This window comes from Colletes latitarsis, chromosome 14, assembly GCF_051014445.1.
Source record: "Colletes latitarsis isolate SP2378_abdomen chromosome 14, iyColLati1, whole genome shotgun sequence".
Lineage (NCBI taxonomy): Eukaryota > Metazoa > Arthropoda > Insecta > Hymenoptera > Colletidae > Colletes > Colletes latitarsis.
The window spans coordinates 23,920,659-23,943,192 of NC_135147.1; the positions used below are offsets into that span (position 1 = coordinate 23,920,659).

The 22,534-nt window shown below is 44.8% G+C and overlaps 1 protein-coding gene across 4 annotated transcripts in view; it reads right to left on the reverse strand.

The window, feature by feature from the left end:
- Nucleotides 1-22,534, reverse strand: part of Grh (grainy head) — a 144,975-nt gene that overhangs the window by 120,279 nt on the left and 2,162 nt on the right. For all 4 annotated transcript variants that reach the window (XM_076782285.1, XM_076782284.1, XM_076782283.1 and 1 more), the window contains exons 2-3: nucleotides 18,455-18,763; nucleotides 7,867-8,633 (exon numbers count right to left, since the gene is read on the reverse strand). In XM_076782285.1, coding sequence (XP_076638400.1) covers nucleotides 7,867-8,633; nucleotides 18,455-18,517 — 830 coding nt within the window. In that variant the 5' untranslated portion in view covers nucleotides 18,518-18,763. The remainder of the gene's footprint in view (nucleotides 1-7,866; nucleotides 8,634-18,454; nucleotides 18,764-22,534) is intronic.

Here is a 22,534-nt window from a genome sequence, read left to right on the forward strand (position 1 = left end):
AACAAAATTGAATGATATGGAGTGTGAGACTGACTGTGAGTAATTATAAAGAGATGCCATGTAAAGAACATTTAAATGATGGAATCGAGTCAGAATTATGAAGGATGGTGCCTCCAACAGAGTAATCGAAAATTTTCAAGTTAGCACTACGACTGAACTTTGCATTTATTAAGATTAAGGTATAATTTATTAGATCTGCACCACCCTCTAATCTTATAAGGTCATTGTGATTTCGTACAGGAAGGATGATCGACAGAATGAATCCTATTGTAGAATCCTCCCCTGACCGTCAAGACACATTGTATGTACACGACGGTTGGAGCCGGAGAAACAGTATAATACACGTCGCGTAGCTCATGAATCGCAAAGCAGCGACGAACGGTAATTGCGGAAGATCGTCTCGCGAATTTTCGGATTACCGGGGTCCCGGGCGTTTCGTATGCGCGCCAAATTGCCGTAATGACGGCGCGCCGGCGTAAAAAGCTCCTCGTTCGCGGAAAGCAGAATGTAAGACAGAGAACGTTCCCCTCACGCCCCCCTCCCGGCGTCGACTTCCCTTCCCCTGAGCCCGTTCGTTGCTCGTCGCCGCACCCGCTTCTTGCGCAGCTCGGAGGTGCCTTTGATCCGTCGCGTTTTCAGCCTCCCGCCATCGCCGTTGTATACATATATGCGCGGTTCTCGACTTTTTGCGGTTTCCGGGGCCGCGAGACTGCGAAGGGGGAACAATGTAAAGAAGAAATTATTATGTCGTACTGGTACATCGATCGATAAAAATCGAAGGGGAAGCCAGGAACGGACGAGAGAGCTCGTTCGAGCCGCGCAAAACGAACGACTCGAACAGGAAACTCGGCCCCCAAAAGTAACGAGACGCTGCTTTCCGCGTTTCTTCGAGCCGGATCGACCGTTTTTGGGACCCCTGATGCTCCGTCGTTGATAAGACCGACGTGGGATGCACGGGAATTCGTCTCACAACTTATTTTTAAATAGTTACGATTTGTCGGACATCTTGGATCCGATGAATTTCCATGCAAAATGCAAGCTCGTAGAGATTCGAGCGAGCAAAATTCTGAAACAGGGTCTCATTTTTGTGCTTTCTAGGTAACCCCTAAACACATAAACCCGACATGATGGAATCGCGATGGTCCGCAGAAAAGCGAGAATCGCTCGAGGGGCGCCCGCTTGTAATCTATGTTAATGCGTCGGAGGTGGGTGAACGATGTCTGTAATAATAGTGTTTTCGAGGATGTGACGTCACGCGGGAACAATACACGCGCGAGACGAGCACACGCTTTCGGGGAATTATTTATTTGGCAGACCTCCCCGCGGGCCGTGTTTGCGTTTACGGCCAGCTTCGAGAACGCTTCGTCCCGGGAATATGCAACGCGTCCGACGGTTTTTGCAACGTTAAAATGGATTCTGGACGCGACGTTATGCAACGAAAACCGCGGTGATTCGACGTGTGACGGTCGTTTGAATTTTTTATAAATAATAACAGGCTTCCACCGACGAGATTCTCACGCATTCGGATCATCCAATTTACGAACGTTGCCGTCAGTTTTGTATGTTTCCTCAAATTTGCTCTGCTTTCGCTCGTATATCAAAACTTTAAAGAGGGGAGCCTCGTTTGCGACGTTATTCAACGGGGCGATCTTTAATCACGTTTCGGGGCAGTACACAAAAATCTTTATGATTTCAGAGATTCCAAGTTAATTTATTTGACTGTAATCAGGATTTTCTTAACGTACCATCTTGCTTCACGATCGTTTCTTGTTAGCGGATATTTTCAGCGAACGTAAAGAAATTCCGTTGAACAAAGGCAATAACTAAAGGCGAAATAAATAAAATTTGTGCCCTTTCCAATATGAAAATTGAAATTGTAATAAAGCTACAAAATGTGCGCAATAACGAAACCAATTATAAAATAACAGAATTGCTTATGAATACATGAAATTTATGTCAGCCGTAAAGGTAAAAGATAATACCGAACTGAAAAGATAATTGTCATAATAATGTAAATCGCTAATAATCTTTAGTAAATAAAATGCAGCATCATAATGCGTAATTGTCTGTGACAGTTTTACTTCGCGAAGAGAGCCGGTATTACCTTCACAAATTGAAAAAGGTCTGGGCCAGGTACAGGACCGGGCTTTCTCTTTATTTTATTTACAACCTTAATACATATTTATTTGTATGCTTCAGAGAAGTATCTTTTTTACACGAATATCTTCCACCATGAATATCTATCAGCATCTCTCAAGAAAACCTGCCCTCTTTGAGATTACGATCTCTTCGCGTATCTGCAACTTTGTTTCGAAGTATAACAATACGTATTTCTATAAACCATGCGTATTCCATATTGTATGCAAAGGTTCATAATCGACAATTTATTTTCAATACAACAAAGTTTCCCATAGAAATCATAATACACGAAACTTTGCTTATTGTGTTCACTGTGACTGAATAAAACGTCGACCAAAAAAGAAAAATAATAAAAGAACGATTTAACGATATGTAGGAGTAAAGAAAAGTTGTTTCATTAGTATTTAATTAATTTGCCTAGACGTATACGTACAATCATTACAGTATGAATTGTTGATAGAAAAGGAAACACTGTTGAGTCGAGGTGCTATAATCAAGCATTGAAGTCTCCCGAACGAGGTTCGCGTTAACATTGCATTCAAGAGGCTATTACAAGAAAATTAGCCATACTATTGACATGAGCATCACTATACTGTGTTAGGAAGTACTTAGACATCAATATATCATTTATAAGCGAATACCTAACTCATATAGTGCTGTTCGAAAGCTCTAAGACAGTTTCTAAATTTTACGTAAACTTAGAAGAAATTGCGAAGCTGTTGAAAAATTTCTATCGTGATAGAATATTTACCAAAAAATAAATTCAATTTAAATCTGAAGTTTCAGTCCAGGGCCAACAAATTTCACATTCATTTCCTTTTCGGTTTATGTAAAGCAATTATAAAAATGATGATGAAACAATAAAGTGGTTAATCGACCAGCATAAAATCCACACAACTCTTCTGACCATTTCCATCCTTTTTTCTTTTTCGTGAAGGTATTTTCTGGGAAAAGTTCGTGTGCGAGAAACATCTCCACGGACGTTAGCCGAGTAATTTCGTACTCGGCGAGGGCAACGAGCGCGGTCGGGCATTTTGTGCGAAATATATGCAAATTCGATCGTGCCGCGGCCGTATTCTTCGTCTCGTATTTTAATTTTATGCCGCGTAACGCAATTTAGCTACTCATTTCGCAATCAACCGCTCTCGCGGACACTCGGTGCGCGCTCGTAAGTACATACGAAACACGGAGGAAGTTATAATCGCCGGTTGAACACGTGAGAACTCGACGCAATCGCCTATGTTGCAAAGGCAACAGTAACAGTTGCTTCCGAACCCGGAAGACGCGGGACGACAGGAATCGGTGCACCGTTAACGACGTGCAAATTTGTTGCTTTGCGTCTTTTGCAATCGTTTTGCATCGATCCTGAAGTTGTTGCGATAAACAACTCACGGATACCTAACCCAGTAATCGTACTACAACCGGGAAGCGAGCACATTTTGCTATTTTTCCTCGATCGCGTCTATAAATAAGAAAATTCTATAATTACTGGGACAGTAATATAACAAATTATAAATGTAGAAGATATGGAAGACCTCTGAGAAGGCAGGTCGTCTATCTTGTTGCAGACTTTCGCAAATAATCGAAATCAATCGCGAGACGAGCGTTCTCCAATCCTTTGGCGTACTAATTATCCCCTAAACGATAAAGCAGCGGTAATCAGATTAAAGTCGACTAAGGCCTCGATCACCTTCCCCCACGTCAGTCGACGGAGGAACTTGTCACGGATAGAGATTCGTCTCCGCAACCCCCATAAGCTACTTATTCCAGGACTTAAGCACACGCGTCAACGAAATCCGAGTCGGATTCTCGATTCGTGGCGATTCAATCTGGAGCCTGTAATCTGCTATTCGCGCGCGGTGGAAGAAATATGGCCGAGAAGGGACAGGGAGTCGTTAATTCAGACATCGAACTCGAAAGGCATTGTAAAACGCCATCGACTTTGGTGATACTTTCACCGTTTAGCTCTTCTTAAAGAAGAAGGATTAATAAGGTCATAAGTGTACTCTATATTAGAGAGTTGTAAAAATGCTACAATTATTATTATATTGATATAAATTTAGTAATCTTAAACTCGTGTGCAATTTGTTTTTGACCAATCGTGTAAGACAGAATTACATCTGACTTGGGAAAATAATATATTATCACCTAGGATGCCGTTCCAGTCACCAACGACCTTTTAGTTATCATATTTCCTTCTCCCATCGAGTGTGTTTAAGCCGTAGGAACGACCGTGGGTCGTCGAAGTGAAAGGAAGCTCGAATTTTCGGAGCGTTTCTATCTTCGTCGTCCCTCGAAAATGAATCCTCGAGCTCGCAGGAATCTATCCACGAATCGACAAATAAAAAGGGAAACGTCACGGGGAAGAAAGAAAATGGATCGAGCAGTCGAAGGATTCCGCGCTGATTGGCCGGAGCGAATTCGATTTATAATAATCGAGAGAAAAATAAGCCAGGAGGCTTGGGAGACGAGAGAAAGAACGGAGAGAAAGAGACACGCTTGTTTTCGAGACCCCCAAGGTCTTCGGTGTGCATATCTTACGACCGATTAATTGCGGCTGATTTTTATTTATTGCAAAAGAACAAGGCGCGCAGGGGCCGTGTGTGCGTTTTAATGGTTATTGGTCCGCTGGGCTCGACGGTGCGCGCGCATCGCTACAGGCTGCCTCGAAAGCTGCGCGCCAAACGTTTGAATTTCAACTTTTTTCGCGCGACATTCTGCTCGATTTTTCTCGATTAATAGTATCCTTTTTCTCACAGAATAGTTTTGCACCATTAACGAGAGTTTGAAATATAAAAATGTATTAATTTCTCTATGACATTACGCAGTTTCATTTGCTCCCATCTTTTATCGTAATTTGTTATTCATTTTAAGTAGACTGGTATTCTAAATATGCTGCACTTTCTCTACAGGATATCCCCCGTTCTCTGTATTATACGAGGGTTTCCCTCAGTTCTCTAACCGTGTTATAGAAGTTCCGTGGTATACGAGCGATACCTATACATTATTTCCTGTGTTTATTAGTTCCTTTTATCTCTCAATAACGAATTGAATGAATTTCTACTCTCGATCGCTCGATAAAACCAAAACGGACACTGGCATCTTTTTTACCACTTTATCCTGCATACCAACAAGAGCAAAATAAAGGAAACAACAACATTTCTTGATTATTCATTGTGTTACGGTTGGACGCTCGCGCATAGTTCAGCGCGCAGCATTTGAAACGGCACGGAGGAACGTCATTTCTAAATATACCGGGTGAAACGTTGTTTATCGACGTCTCACGGTCCCACAAAGAGATACGGTGACGATATGGAAATATCACGAATTTGTAGATCGCGTGTTTGCTATTGTTTTCTTTAAATAAAAATAAACAAACGTACTATCGATTTCAATTAAATTTCATTTATTTCCTCCATTAATTCAGCTTGTGTTACCGAAAATAGAACCTGAACTGTCGAGTCCTTTTCGAAGATAATGTCGAAAATATACAGACATTTATTTATTTTACATTTCTGTTGCACAAGTTAGAATTAGAGGAAATAAATTATGAAAAGAAAAAGCAAAATTACATACACTGTAAAAGAGCAAATCGACAAGGTGTAGTTTAAGTGGTGTTATAAAACCTAACCTCAGAGGCATTTATAGCATTACTTCACATCATGTCAACACTTGTACAATTTCTTTCAAGGCGTGTAACCATGCTAGAAGTGTTTGATGATGCAAATAAGTAACAACGATCCGTGGATTCCTACACATGTTGCAACTTCCTTGGATCTTCAAACGTTTCTATTCCGTTTGATAAAATCAGAATCAAGATGATAAAGGAAGCTATTAAATCGAAGAGTGTAACTCGTAACTGTCGCAAAGAATACTCGTTTTCTTCTAAATCAAGGAAATTCAGCATACTCGAGGTACCATATTGTTTGGAAAAAATAAGAAATAACAGCAGAGGATGGAGAAGTACAGCATGCTTAGACATACAGTACATCGAGACTAAATTCAACTTTTGAAACCATCATCTGTATATGATATTTTACATATACCGTCGGGTAGCTGTATATCGTTATTTTGCAAACGATCGAGGAAATCGAAGTCGAACAGTTCGTGGTCCTCTGTTTGTGAATGGCGCTGTAGGCGCGCGCGCGCTCACGTCGCGTCGTAATAATAAATTCAACGCGGCAACGTGACTTATCCAACGTGCTCGCGGGTAGGTGTGCGCAATAATTGTTAATTGTCGGCGCTGATACACGGGCCAGATAGCCGCGCGGCGTTTCAACGTGAACACGCGCGGAGGGCGATTCTGATTTTTCCGTACCAGCGAGCAGGCTACTGTCCGCGTGTAGAGACACTTTTCGCGATACTTTACGGCTTATTAAGGCGCGAGACCGTGCGGTATAAGTTCTCTTCCAGCGGCACGATCCGCGTCGGTTTAATACTGAATCGGTAATTGCCGGCGCTGCCATGGTTCGTTGTGCCGCGGAATTCCATTTTTCCGTCTCGTTGAACGCGCAGCCGCCCGATTGTTCTATCGCGCTCTCGCGAAATTAAGCCTCCGACTACCTGTCGAATTTCTTTGTACTCGAACCCTTCGCTGATCCCAACATTCGTGAAAAATTATTGGAACATTTTCTGCATTCATACTTGAATTTTACTTTAGTGAAATCGTTCTAATGATTCCTTTAGTGCTGATGAAATTAGATTCAGGTCTCCCTGTCAAACTTTTGTGAAGATATATTTGGAATATTTTGGTCACCGTCGAAGAATTCTATGAAATATACAGGGTGTTTGGCCACCCCTGGGAAAGATTTTAAAATCAAGTACACCAATTTGTTGATTGAGACTTCGTTAAAAAGTTATTAACAAAATTAATGTGAAAAATTATTAATAGAATTTGTCCACCTACGCGAATTTTTTTCTCGAAAGTGCGTAGGATTTCGGAGATATGTCTATTGACCTAAAATAGTTGTAATTGACCCCTGCAACCGAAAATAATTTTTTCAAAACGATTTGAAAAAATCTGTATACATTTGCGTACTGTGTAGTAAATAGTTTGCATAGTTGTATATCTCACGAATTTCATTGCGGTCGATATTTATTGCACGCTGTATAATTTGATTCGCGTGTTTATTACATGTGTAGTTTGTTTAAAAAAAAGCGCAGATCGTTAAACGACGAGAGGAAACGATTTGACACAAACAGGTTTCTAGCCTTAGGAATTTCGCGCGTGGCTTTTCGTTCATGTCGTTGATCACGGATGATGGTCCACGATGACGAGCTCGTTGCTTGCACGCTGAGCAGAAGTTCTCCGATACTCGTAAAGCCACGAATTTCATTACGATCTTAAGGAGCACGGATGTATAATGTTTGTTACTAACCGTACCGGGTGTTTCATAATGTTCTTGCATCGACAATTATGTTGTTTCCACTAGAATTTTAATTTTCCATCTAATAAATACCACTATTCACACAGAAAACGTTCAAACCCTATCTAGAATTCACCCCTATCGCACACACTTAGACTCCAAATATTTCAGGCCCTAAATCACAAAATTTATTCAAGCACTCCATATTCTCCGAACCTGCTCGACTCAACCCATCAACTTTGGGTACTCAAAATTCTTTTCAGACATCAGAACATTGCACCACAAATGTTATTCGAATACCCCGTGATTTCTAATAGTAAACAACGTTCAGCGGAGATCAGAAAAATGTCTAAAGACTTACCCAGCACGCAACGATGCAGCAGCAGCGGCGGCGGTGAGGGTGAGTTGCTGGGCGGCTGCTGCCCCAGCCGCTGGGTCCGCTGCGACCAGCTCCGAAAGGACCAGAACCGTGGTGGTGGTGGTCGCAGCTCCGCAATTCGGGACAGTGGCGTTGACAGCGTGACGCACACCGGGTGGAAGGTCGTCCTCGTGCTGAAGCTGCAGCTGCGGATAGTGATGCAAGTGCAACGCCGTGGTGGACGCTGACCTGGGGGTGACGCAGGTGGGCGGCAGCAACCCCGATCTGGAAACGTTGGACGGTGGCGACGGAGATGGCGGCGAAGGTGGCGGTGGCGGGTACTCGACCACCTGGACGCGATCCGCCTCGTTCTCGTAGATGATCTCCTTGTCGTGGGTGTACATGACGGTCTTCTGGCCGTCGTTGTAAATGAGATCGATCATCTTGTGCTCGCCGACGCCTAGCGTCGGGTTGCCTGAGTTTTGCTCGCCGCCTGGCGTCACCCTGCCGTCGGTGTCGTCGGCCGAACGCTGCTGCACGTCGTCCGGGTCTTGAATGTGCTGTGACTGATGATGATGATGGTGATGGTGGTGATGGTGGCGGTGATGATGATGGTGGTACTTGGAATGGAGCGAGTGCACCGTCGCTGGCTCGTGCAGGTCCAGTACGTTCACTGGTTGCATCGTAGCGAGCAGCACCTGCTGCTCGCTATCGTTTTGATTCTGATTGCTCAGGGAGGAGGACGCCGGAGACACTGGGCCCTCCTGCACCTAAGACAGAAAGGTTCTAGATTTAGGGAAAGCTGCGAGCTCAGGTAGAGGCCTGGCACCGTCGCTGTACACCGACTACGACCGACGATACCCGAAACCAAACAAGGGTAATCCGATGGATCCTAGCGTCGAGGATTTATACGTTACAATCGCTGATAAAATCGTTCTATTTTATTTTCAATTTTAGTTTCGTTCTTGTCTTTATATCCGGTTAAAATTCTGTTAAATAATTTTACTGGTAATTTATACTAATTAAACTGGCAATTTTGCAGATCTAAATATTGTACTTAAAATGCAACAGTGTATTGTTTTGAATGTTATTAAGCAGCATGGTGAGAAATTATTTGACACGTACTAGAGACGGTAGGCTAACGGTTAGGTCATTAAGGAGACGTTTATTATTGCGTTGCTGTTGTTGAATGAAGCGTATATCTATTATGACAGTAAGTGGTCATCATACACCACTTATTAAATAGTTCCATGCAGACGAATGTTAATTACCAGAGAATTAATGTTCGTCATCACTGCGTTGCAAGTACAAAATAATCGGTACTATATTTTTGGTTGATAATGTACAGGATGTTCCATCCAAATATTTAAATAGTCTGAAAGGACCAATATAAATAATATTTTTGTATGTAGAATTCTTCAAAATAAGGACGCATAAATCTCTCTTTTGCCTCTTTTCTATTCCCTAATAGTATTCCTTCCTTATATTCTAGAAGTAGTTTCAATTTAATTTAATTTAATTGCAATTCCCATAAAGCATCTGTCAATGTGCTTTGTCAATAATCGGTGTAGTAGAAAACAATTACTGTTATTCAGTGCCTAGGCCATAATAATAGATCCATGATAATAAAATGATTTTCTCGAACATTTAAACTCTACTTTTGCATAGTTTTATGGATGGTATATGCGTTTGCCCGGTACGCTGTTAACGAGAATACGTATAGTACCGCAGGGTTAAATGATAACGAGCTGCAATAACGACGCTAGGTCTTCGTTAGTTGTTGGATCTCTGTTTTTTATTTACATTTAACCGCTCGCAGACGTATAGCTATCCAAGCAACTAAGTAGAGCCGTGCACTGTGGAATATTCAAAGAACCTAGACAGGATAACAAGTTTCAATTATGGTGTTTGGTTTTTGCTAAACGTTAGGCTTTTGTTTTTGCCGACGTTCATCCGCCTGCGAACGCGAGGAGAGCTACTCCAGAGATTCAGAGATACTACAGACATTTAAAAAAAGTTGAAATCTATAATATCATTCATATTTACTTATTTAGCAAGCGATAATTACTGGTTAAACTACTCGATTAATCTACAGCTCTGTGTGCCAATTTTTATTTTACTTTCTCTCGCTATTTCTTGGTTTTTCTTTCCACGATTTTCTCTCCAGTAATAAACCACATACACACAAACATGAAATTAAGGATCACACTTGTACATTTCGAAGGCACGTGGTTTGGAACAAATACAATACTAAGAAATTTAAATTTTAAACCATTTTAGGGGCTACAACCCGCGTCGTCTTTAATTTATGTGGGAATTTCTGCAACGTAATTGGATCTTCGCCGCTTCTCGGACATGGTGGAATAAAATTTCACAAATTTTCCATCGCTAACTGCGGAATTGTTCCCGCCGCGGCGATATTTCGGTCAAAAGAGGGGTTAAAGAGCGCACGGTGGTCGAGTTCAAGGACGCGGTCGGGAACAAGAGGCCGGTAGAGGCTGAATGCGGGCGTCGAGGGTGGGTTATTCAACGCCCGAGTCGCGATTCTTTGGGAGGACGGTTGACGAGGGTAGATCTCGCGGTGAACTGCAGGTTGATTGAAGCCGATGGTGGATTTAATAATAGGGCACCGTTCTCTGAATAACTTTTCAATGCTCTTTGTCGACCGACGACAGTAGGAAGACGTCCAGCGTCCCGTGAAAGTCTCAGATTCGTGGCTATCGGAAAGATCGACTTTAGGTCACGGACTTACGTAATTAACGGATTACGAAACACTCAACGTGCGTCGAGGAAGTCTTCGATCAATCGAACTTCAACACGCAGGCTCCGCAAGTTTTCCAATTCACGTAGTAAAGACGTAACGAGTCTTACAATGAATATTTCTTCGCGAAAGGAACACCTGGCTTCTCGTGACACGTACAAATAAACGTGGAAGGTTTAAAAAAGTTGTCGCGAACCAGATTAGCGCGTAGTAAATTGTCCAAATTATTTCTTGGAACTTTTCCATCAACTCCACGCCTCTGGCAAGCGTGTTCGCGGATAATTTATTTCGTTTTTACGCGAAACTCGAATTTTATTAATCGCTCTCGACGATTGCCACGATTTACGACACCCATGGATGTTTGTGTTGTAACGCGCTCGTTTTCGAATGCAGTAAAAATCACGTTAATAACTACGGCGCGGCAATAATTAATCCCCGGGCCACCTGTAAACGCGTCGAGGCGAAGTATACTTCTAATCCGAGCAAAGATCAAAGGATCACCAACGAACGTGCCGTGCCACCTTCCAATTGACTTTCTATCGGCTCGCGCCTTCGTAAGTGATCCTTTTTCGTCACGAAATTCAGGAAGGACTTTCATTTCCGAGACGCTGACGATCCGTCTTCCGAGGGCTTATTTAATCGCTGCGAGGGATTTGAAAGTCCACGACGAAACGGCGCTTGCAAAAATTCGCGGATCGCGCGTTTCCTCCATTCACGTTACCAGCTGTTACGAACAGGTGAAGTAATCTGTGCGGGGAAAATAAACTAAAAATCACGCGCGAACGAGCGAGCGTATTCGCACAAGTTCCAATTTCAGTCATACTTGGATCTATACGCTTATCTTACCAGGTATAATAACTATTATTATTTAATTCGTCACCGAGATAGGTAACGACGAATATAAAGAACTTATTAAAATTTGTTCCTCCAAATGAAAGTTCTTCGAATAGGGATTCCATTACTGAAAATGCTTTCGCAGATTATTTGGATATTACACAAGTGTGATGTGGTTGCGTGATTCGCTTCGGTATGCGGTTTCTCGCGCAAATATCGAAGAACACGCGTTATTTATGCCATGTAAATGTAACGTTAATTAAAGCCGCGCACGGCTTTATTCGAAATTTGTGTTTGCGCGATTGCTTTTTACGTTCGCTGTAAATGGCGCCGCGTGTTTCTCGGTCGAAGGGATCGACGTTCGAAAGAATGGCCGGGCAAAAGGAGAAGTCCGCGATAATTCAGCTTCATTCCGCTTGGAAAGCGTCGTAATCCAGCGGCACGTGGGAAATTCCAAACGACGTCGTTAGAGAAATGCGACATACTTATTCACGAGACGTCGGCGACTTTCTGTACTTAAGTTCTTGCTTCGTTACATCCACTTTACGGTTTTCTTTTCTTTCGGCTGGGGAAAATAATGGCGCAAATGGCGTGGCAATTAATTTGGGACCGTTTCGCGCATTCCTGCTATTGGAAGATATAATTAGAGTCCGCGTACGAGCTTCTGCATTGCGTTATTTCAACCCCTTCTTAACGCGTGGTGATAATTACGACAGCGGTTCGTGTAAAAGAATCGAGAACAATCGCGTTTATCGTTTGTTTGGGACTCTATTTGAAATAATGGAAAAATCACGACTGTTGCGTACCTTTTAAGTCCCCGAGAGGCCCTGTTTTGATACGTTGAGGGTGAAACGTTTAATTCGAATAGTTTCTCGGGGCACTGCGGCTACCGGGCGTAACGTTGAACGGCGTTTTCGATGCCAGAAGTCTCTCCTTAACAGGCATTAATCAGCCCGATTACGAAGCCTCCCGCGGTCGCGACACGACGTTAAGTACTCCTCCGGTCGAAGCATGGCGGTCGTGTACCGACTTCATTCGAAATCTAATCGTACGCCGCTCGGTCGGGGGAAATTTATCGCGATCTTCGATGCGGCGGTACCGAGGCAACACGTTGACTCACGGGACCCAGGGACTGAATCCATTACGTTTTTACGACGTTTTACACACGTGGTTGACAACGACAGGAAGAAGAGGGAGAGTGAGAGAGAAAGAGGAGGGAGGGAGTAGACCAGCGCGGTTCGTTATATACTCCACGCACGAATACATATTTCACGATTTCGTAGTGCTCCTGGAGAATGTTATCTCGGGATTTATGAAATAACGTGTACACGGCTCGTTCAACGACGGCGTTGTACCATAGATTCAATCTAATATCGCTGTCAAGGTGAACGATTATGTAACTCGGGCGGCGCAATAGCGTTTTTAGCGGCACGGTTCGTGGACAGTCCTCTTCCTCCTCCTCTTTTCTACTCTGTAATTGATTTCGAATCGCTTATGCGCGACGGCTAGATGACAAGATTAAATTGGTGGCTTTGCGCAACTTTGTTTTCGTTCGAAATACTGTCGAAAGGCGGGTAGGAACAAAATTGAGTGGAAACTTTTTATTAGATCTGAACACAATGTTTTAAGACGATGGAGAATATCACAAAATTCCTCCTGCGAAGACAAATGGAAAAGTCCTTTGCCATTTTGCAATCTGAAGCACCATTTCCAAGATGTAAGCATTTAAAGTTTCTATACACGAGAACGGACGCTAGTTTCTCGGGCTTAAGTATGCGCATGCGCCGCACGATCAGCTGACTGAAAATATCAATGGCGGGTGTGGGAGTGATATCAGTAAACTTTAACCCCTTATATCTTGAAAACGAAACCTCCGATTTTGAAATGGTAAATGACTTTTCGATTTCTTTTCGCACGAGTTATTACTTCCCAGAGTTTATCTCGCAAAACGTAGATTTTAGAAAGCAATGGAAATGGTTAGGAAATGCGGTTTCCAAGTTGTTACGCTTATTTCAAAGTGAAATAATCGTCCGTCTCGATGCTACCATCGATAAATTGCTAACGTTATCCAACGATCAATCGGGACTTACCTTCTGGTTACGGCTCGCGCACGAAGCGACCGGGGATAAAATAATAAGGAATTCCGGGCAAAAAATTCGAGTACAATGAAGCTCGTATCCGCGAAGAAAAGAAACGGACGAAGAAGGAGGGTGAAACGAAGCTCCATACGGGAGCAGCGCGGAAAGAAATTACCGCCGCGCAGCCGCAATAACAGAAATGGCGACAGGTGTTCCCCTGCCTCGGCGAGATGGCCAGCTACGCTCGGCCGATATAACAAGGATTCAACTAAGGATCGCAAAAACTCACGGCGATCGTGTACCGGCGCTGTGGACGAGAGGGGAAGCCTTCGACGCGGTGGGGGGAGGGGTGGATGTACGCAACAATGAACGGTCAACGGCGTGGCTAGGTTGCGAGACGTACACCGAGGAACACTGGTCTTGTAGAGAAACGAAAGAAAGGCCCTTAACGATTCCGCGTATCTTTGAGCGCGCAGCTGCGTATTCCAACGACGTGATCGGCAATAATCGCGCGCATAGGCGTGCTCGTGCGTTGAAGAAACGACGGGGACGAGCAGCGGTCTTGTATCCGTTCGCGGAGTCGGCCCCGTTCGACCGACAGACACGTCTGGTGGCTGCCGTCCGACCTGGAATAGTCTCTCACGGGGCGCAGGCCAGCAGGCCAATTAACTGTTATTATCAGCCAGTTCTTGCGTGTAAACAGTACCGGGGGCCTAGCCTGCGAGCAGAATCCGCGGCATTCGCTTCCGATCTGTTCGAAACCGAACCCGCGCGGCGCGCGTCGATTTCAATGGATCGATCGACTCCTCTTCCAAACGTCCTTTTATGAATTTTTGCAGCTATTGTTATTTTTATGAAACGATCAACCTTTTTATTTAAGTGCTCCGAATCGAAACTTCTATTGCAAAACAGATTAGCATTATGGTGAACCGTATTTCCATTGGTTGTAAAGTTGTTTTTAACCGTTTGACGATTTGCATAAAATGTCGTACGAGCGTATAATGCACGCGCTGCGAACGAAATTTCGCCGATGTTATTAAAAAGGTTCCTTGTATAATGAAAGTGGCACACCTATGATAAATTACTGTTATTAGTTATATCCATGCGTTTACGCTCCGTGACTTCCTGTCGCTATTTCGAGTCGCCGGTAATCATGAAAATACCCATGTGATTGTTCGCGATACCTTTTTTTCTTTATCGGACATCACGAATATGCCCGGGGACTCAGCGAGGTACATGGAATTGCTCGCAACGTTTACGGTTGTTGACGATCGTATCATTATATCTCCGTCGATTATTTCTCTTTTTTCTAAACGCACTTGGCATTTCACTTGCACTTTACTCGTACTCTTCGTTTACTGGCACCGATCTGCGCAGCTTTCAGGATTCGAAAGCTAACGAAGTCTGATTATGAAATTACGAAATTTTAGAAGCCTGAGACCTTCGAGTTCTGAAACACTTAACTTGTGCTCGAAACTCCGGAGTGGTTGGACTCGAAGTGGGACATTGTCCAGGAAATTTTCAAGAGGTCCGGCAAAAATGACCGTCTCGAAATTTCCGAAGATCGCAACGGTCATCCGTGGCCATTCGTTGAACGTTTATTATTACTTAACCGTCATCAATCACAATTCGTGTAGCAAGAAACAAGCAATATTGTTGACACTCGTGCATTGCGATATTATTCATATAATTATCACGTGTCCTGAGAATCCAACCGATGTGTACAGAGCAATAAATCATTTTTTTACAATATCCCCGCGTTGCGTTCGCTACCGCGGCGAACGTAACGGACAAAAATCTCTCCGCCGCCATTATCTTTGATTGATATCTCCAAACAGCTCTCGCTGCGTTTCTTGCTACCATTATTCCGTTCCCATTATACACTACTCAGAACGGTTAAGAGAACGCTTTTTCCTAGGGAAAAAGTAATAACCTTCTCTTCTAATCCTTTCAAGCGATCATCACTTTCATTGGTTTCGTAAACCGCGCGTTTTAATCAATAGCAACTCCCTTTTGCCGCTTCAAATCCGTTGAACTATAAAACTTCGAGAAACAATCACCGCCTTATGGTTCTAAATCATTAATAAAATATGCCTCGACGCGTTGACTGTCATGGTGGTCACTGGTAATAGGTGCTTCGAACTTGCAATGTATCTTTATAACGCTTGCGATAAACGAGACCTTGAGAGTAAGAGTGGACTAACCCTGCAAGCCATCGACTTGAGTAATAGCACGATTCTCGAACGGCTTAACTCTTTGCATTAATCAATTGCAACATTTACATTAACATTAGCGGTAACTTTTCTTGTTTTTATTTTTAAAAACATAATTATACGGACACAAAAATATTTCAAAACATATACGTACGCCTCGAGCTCATTTTACACGGTTGGTTAAACACGTTTTACATACTCCAACACGGTGCGCAAAAACGCTAAAAACGTTAATTATCAAAAGTGAAACAATTCTGTTGAAAAATTTCTTCTGGATCGATTAAACTTGTTTGGAAGGACAACGTTTCGAAATAATAATTCGGAGTTTATTTCAAAGAGAAAGAATTGTCGAGGTAGCGTGAGTGAGCCCGATGGCGGACGAAAGGGCCGAAAATCTCGCGTCGCAAAGTTGGAAGTCGACTCGATTCTATTAGGTAATCTTCGCTGGTTACTTCGATAATGAATAGCACGATCGCCGACCGAGCCTTCCCACCGTGCGGAGTATAGGATACGCGAAATCCGGCGAGTCATCGTACGCGGCAAAATTGTCTTCTTCTTCTTCTTCTTCGCCCCGCGTGCGAGGCTCAAGAGTGGCTGGGCTGGAACGAATGGACGGTTGAGAACGTACCGTTCGCTTCTCGCGAACGAAAGAATGCCAGCGTTCGATGGGGATTCTCGTCGGATGGAAAATTCAGCCGTTACCTCGATCCTCCGCAACGAACAAACATCTCGTACTTCGAAAATTCCATCCACTAGATAGCTCTAAGAATCGCGCGCTCCTCAGAGCATCAAGAACGGAATTTCTTGACTATTATTATTTTAAATTGCAGTCACAAACATCGTTTGTACGATTAAACTTCATTAGATCTGAAGTTTGCAAACATTTTATCGTAGCTGTTGATTCGTGGACTAGATATACAATATTGAGAGTGCATAATCTGCGATATGAGAGAAATTCCTGAATGATACGATCTTCTCGAACGAGCAATTTAACAGCGATTCGACTAGAAATTAGCAAAAGTCTTCGCAGGCATCGCGAGAGAAGCCTTAAAAGGAGTAACGAGCCTGGGGTAAAAAAGAAACGCGTGGAATAAAAGTTTCCACGAAACGATCGATTTCCTGTACGGTCGAGCGAACGGTGCTTGAAAATTCCAAAAGGTGAATTACAGGCCATCGGACTCGCAGCTCGTAATAAAGACAAACCGGAGGGGTGGGTCGACGCCGCGTACGCAACGACGTAAAAGCCATCGTATTATCATAAATTATATCATCGTTTGGGAAGGATGGCGCGGTGGCTGGCAGCGAAATCGACTGTAATAATTCCACGGGGATTTGGCTGTAACGCCGGGGCCCCCGTAAGATTCTTAGGGGAACCGCTTATGCGCTTCGGACTCCTCATTGTGGAGCAGGGCCACGCAAATAACGGGCTTTCGTCCGGCGGAGTTTCACTTTTCAGCGACAGGTATACCATTGTGAGGTTAAAAACCTGCGGCCGAGTGACAGTAAAAATCTTTTCAGGCTTCTCCGGGCCCAGGAGTGGCCGTTCGGGAAGGATATATATATCACCCCGGGCGATAAAGTATTGGAATTCGTTTAGGGCTGCCGAGGCATCAAACCCCGCCGTGAATTTACGAAAGTATCGTGCACGGATGCTGGATAATTTCCTCCTTTCAACCTAGAATTTCTCATATTCTCTTGCATTTTATTTATTTTCTATATTTCTCGTACGATTTTGCCTGCTCGAAGTTTCGAAACCACTGGTCTACGAAATTGTTTATTTCATATTCGGTATGTATTTCTTTATTCTGTTACGTTTATTTTCTCGTTACGTGGGCAACGATCTAATAAATTCCGATCGTTGGAGCTTTTGATTAACGTGATTAACGACGCGGAGGACTTACGCGTCCACGCCCCCTTCGATTTCGACAATTCGGGGAATGCAATCATACTTCACGGCCGCGGCGTTTCGCGCGGGTCATCGGTTGACCTTCCTCCGTTTCTCTTTCTTTCGCCCGCCTCTACCCGCGGCAGGGTACCACCCGTTGCGCGAAATAACGAGAATGGCGGACCCGTAAGATTATTGCCAGTTGCGTTGTTCCGGGCGTGGAACTTCTGGAACGACCCTGAGACGCCAAGGACCGAGTGATGGACGAGTCTGCGCGGCCCGAAAGATCGAGGATCGGCTGTCAATCTTTCGGCCCGCGAGCGAAAAGCAGTCGAAGAACAAAGATACGTTCTTTCCACGTTTTCTTTTCTTTCTATTTTTCCATCGACGCTGCCCACGGCTCATTCGCGCCCGATCCGTTCGCGTTCGTTCTCCGTTTCGATTTTCGACTTGGCGTTCGCGCACGTCACGCTTTTGTCCCGAAAATTCGCTCGTCTCGACAAGCACCGTGCCCGAGGAGTCGCTAATTCGTGCGTCACGAGGTGAATGACACTTCTGCAAACGGTCGCGAGAATATTCGAGGAAAGTGTCGTGACTTCCGAGGCGATTGGTGGCTCAAATATTTGACCAAGCTCTCGGTGGAATTTTGATCTCGACAAACCACACGGAAAGATCTTCATTTCTTTCCACTAAAATAAGCAACCAAACTTTAGGAACGTACTCTATTAAGATGGTAACAAAGTACTAGACATTCGTCTAAAGTTGCATGATTTGCCACACAAAATTCTGAAGCGTACTGAAATGAAAAAGGTTGACTAACCGGTGACAGGGCCTCCTGCATGTGCAGGGGTGCGTTGTCGGCCTCGTCGGTGCAAGTCGACATTCTCCCGCGCTGTCTTCCGGTTCTCTTTCCTCGTCGTATCGTGACGTCCTTGTAGGATCCTTGTTGTCTCAATATCGCACCCCTTCTTCCTCGTCCTCCCGACGATCTCGTCCAGGGTCCCTATCTGGTCGGACTAACTCTCGACTACGTCTACGCGAAAGATTCTAGGCAATTGGGGTAGCGTATCACAGGCTGCTGAGCATTGTATGGCACGTCGTTAAGGGAAGAAGAGGAGCAGTGGAGGACCTGCGAAGCAAACGAAAACGATCCATAACGCTCCAATAACCTAACGAATCTATTTTTAATAACGCATACAGTAGGATACAATATAATATGGCTCCCTTCAGGAAATTATAAATAATTGTATTAGTATATTTATATTATGGTCGAAGATAGTGCAAAAATCCGACGAACGACTTCCTACTAAAGTAAACACGGAAGTAATTTTATCATTGGTCGGTTTCGAGTATCGCGACAGTCCGTAGTCCGAGGATTCAACTATCGCTCTACCGTCAAATGTCGCTAGACATTAGCACTGTTTCTGCTAATTGTGTTCGCAAACAAGAGGCAGGCTTGGAACGAGATAGCGTTAGAATGGGTGGTTGACATTTCCTATTTTTACGCGGAAGTTTTCGCGTTGAAGGTCACTCGAAGGTCAACGTATCATACATAATTGCACTTCTTCCTTTAAACCAAATTTATTAACTCTGAACAAGCAATGTATTCCAGAGATATTCCAAAGGAGATGAAACAAGAAAAATATTTACATCCACAAATTCTGTTCGAGGACGTAAATGGGGGAACAACTGGATGTCTATACATCCTACCTGACTCGAGACTGAGTAACTCGAGAACTTGGTGTAACTCGAACCTCGAATACCCCAGTGATCCTCCCCCTCTGACGTACTTCAAGGTTATCGAAATCAGTGAAGTCTTTCGTGCGTGAAAGTGAATGATAAATAATAATTTCTTTTTGCCAGTTTTATACTCTACGAACCAGGGTCGTCGAAGGTCGAACAGTCAAGTAGAAGCTTATGCACAAAAAAATGACTTTGAAATCTGTTTGATACTTTAACCTTATATAAGAACGCAAGGCCCACAAATAGAAGAATGTTGTATTTTTGATGAATCACCGTATTCGTCAATATAGTATTTCTCATCGATGGGGCTACAGACAAAAAATGGAACGCAGACTCTTCGATGCAAAACGAAAGGATTAAAGGCATCCAGCGTTTGCCCAAAGCTATTGCAACCGCAAAAAGTTGACACAGGCTATAAAATTTGTTTGAAATAACCGATAAATACGAATTCCCCCGTAGCAATGGCTATCGTCGCGAAGACCATAAGCAGCGTTAGGTCTCCGGAGAGATCCAAGCGCGACAAGCAAGCCGGAAAGAGGAATCTCGGTGGCTTCGCGCGGTTCGATGACGCAACGGCGCGGATCGTTGGGGACCAGCTGGTCGTTCCATTCATTTCAAGCGGACAAGCACGTCAAACTGGAAACGGTTTCGCGGTCGCGGCTCTGATAGACAGGTGGTAATAAACCGGCGTCGAAGACAGAACGGACAGGCGAGCGAGAGTGAAAAGCCGGCGAAACAAGGAGACACGCGTACGCCTAAACGCCGCAAGGGAGGAAGCCGTTGAACCGGACAGCGAGGCGCGGCGGATCGAGGAGGAAGAAGAAGTCGGCCGAAACAGGAAGCTCGCGGGAGCCGCATTTTTGCGATTCAGGTTGACGTCCCGGAAGAACGAGATCGCCAAACGGAATCAGGAAGGCCATCGTGGGGTAGGGGCGGTTGCCGGTGTCTCGCGGATCGGGAGGACGCCCGGCGGAGCCAGAATAGCAGGTTCGACTCCAGGTTGATTCAGTTATCACGTGGCTGGCCAGGAATCCGTGGCCGAAACCAGTCGGACACCACGAATTCTACGTCTTCGGGTCGTCCAGGTGGATAGTTAGCGAAAACCAGTTGGGTTCCACTCTTCTCCCGACTCGTTCATCTCCTCCTACTACGGCGTGGACTGGAGGTCGAGGGAGGGCGAGACGCGTAAAACTGGAATTCAACCGACGGAGCTACCGGCTGACGGATAGACAGGTGTAATAATAGACGCAACGAGGAAGCCGTGCACGAGACACGGAGGAACGGTCGCGTGCGCCGGACGGTCCCGGCGTGGTTTCCGTCGCGTTTTCCGCAACACGCGTGGGCTCGGGGGAGAAGTCCGGAGGCCTTCTCCGTGGATCGCGAGGAAGAACAAGACGAACCGGACCCGGCCACACGGGGAGAAGAGAGAAGCCGAACAGGGTGGCGGGAAGTAGGTAGGTAGGTGCCTACCTACTACGCGGAAGAAGGAGATTGGGGCGACTGGAGAGAAGGAGTAGGTACACGAGGCCGGTATACAACCGCGGACCGGAGACGAGAAGCCAGAGGAGCAGGTTCGGCCGGTCTAACCTGATTCTCAAAGGGAACCCTGCATCAGATTGGACCCACCTCCGTGGGTCCGTTTGTATTTCAAGTACCTGTACTCCCTCGCCTCGCGTCAGTGGACGATGCCTCTGGAGACGGAGGACTCTCTCGGCCAGTCTGCCGAAGAGGAAGATTCGAATGATCGCCGAATATTCCTCGACGAGCATGTCGGCCGGCAGGTGTCTAGTGGCGGGCCTGATCGCCGTTTTGTGATCGTTTAGAGTGGTTCGGACAGTGACTATCGACGGATCGGTTGTGAGAAACGTCGGGACGACGAGTCGTCCCGTTCGACCCGGAGGATCTTTTGCTACCTGAGAGTTCCGAGCTTTATGGAGGCGGTGTCCTCCGCTCAGTGTTTCGGGAGTGAGAATCAGTGGCGAGTTTCGGTTGTGGGAAAGATCCTCTGGCCGTGGCTACGTGGGCAGAGCGATTAGCGCGACTCTCTGCCGCTAAGAGGAAAGAGAGAGAGGAGGAGGAGGAACGGGGACAGACGGTGTATCGGCTACGCGGACCGTTCGAGAATGTTCTCCGAATGCCTGTCGTTCCTCGACGTTACATAAAACCGGGGAACGCGTTCGGGGCGACGCGCTCCATTAAGGGGGATCATAAACCTGGGCCAATTATACTCGCGGGGCTTCCATTCACTTCGAACGCGACGCATGTATGCTAATCAGCGCCGATTTAGACGCGAACGCGCGACAGTCTGGCGGAATACGGTGTCGCGTTGTTTATTCGACTCGGGAGTATTCGATTTCAGAGATCGAAGACTCCAGGAGGCGAGCAATAGACAGGAACCCTCGATCGCGATCCGTTTGACGCGAGGCTCGCCCGTTGATATCGATGACTTTTAAATATGCGTTACAAACCACGATGTTCCGAACAACTTTTCCCTTTGGAAATATTGCAAGTCGAGTTTAGCTCCCGGGATGCAAACAATAAACTATGGCTACTATTCTAATGTATTCTGTACGTCCACGCTCGCAGGAGTTTACTATACTATTACTATAAACACAGTTGTAAACACCTACGTACTACGGGTGGTCTTAAAAATCAAACTTTATTGTAAGTATGCGTACTGAAAGTACACTGGTTGCCAGCTGCTGCATTATATTTATAACTGAATGTTTCTGTAGCTAAAGTCGAGATGCAATTTTTCACAGGAAAAAGTTTTTAAAAATCATCGAAATCGACAGCGAGTATCGTCGAATAATCGTATTTCGTTGGATTGGAATAAAATGACGAAGATTGAGGACACCGCAAGCGGGAAAATTGCATAGGCTAACTAATCCGCGGGAACCTCGACTGCATGTTCGTTTTCCATAATTGCAATCCATCGGACTCAGATATAATGTGAAGATTAAGGACGTTCCAAGTCGACTCGAAGATTCCAGTAGCCGATTAATACGCGTAATCCTCGATTCCTTTCCATTGGTCTTCGGTAATTATGTTGAATCAAATTCAGATAAAATGGCATTGATCGATGGTTCGTTTCGAATCGTTTCAAGAATATCACGATACGATGCGTGCGTTGCAAAGATGGTCCAATCATCGTGTT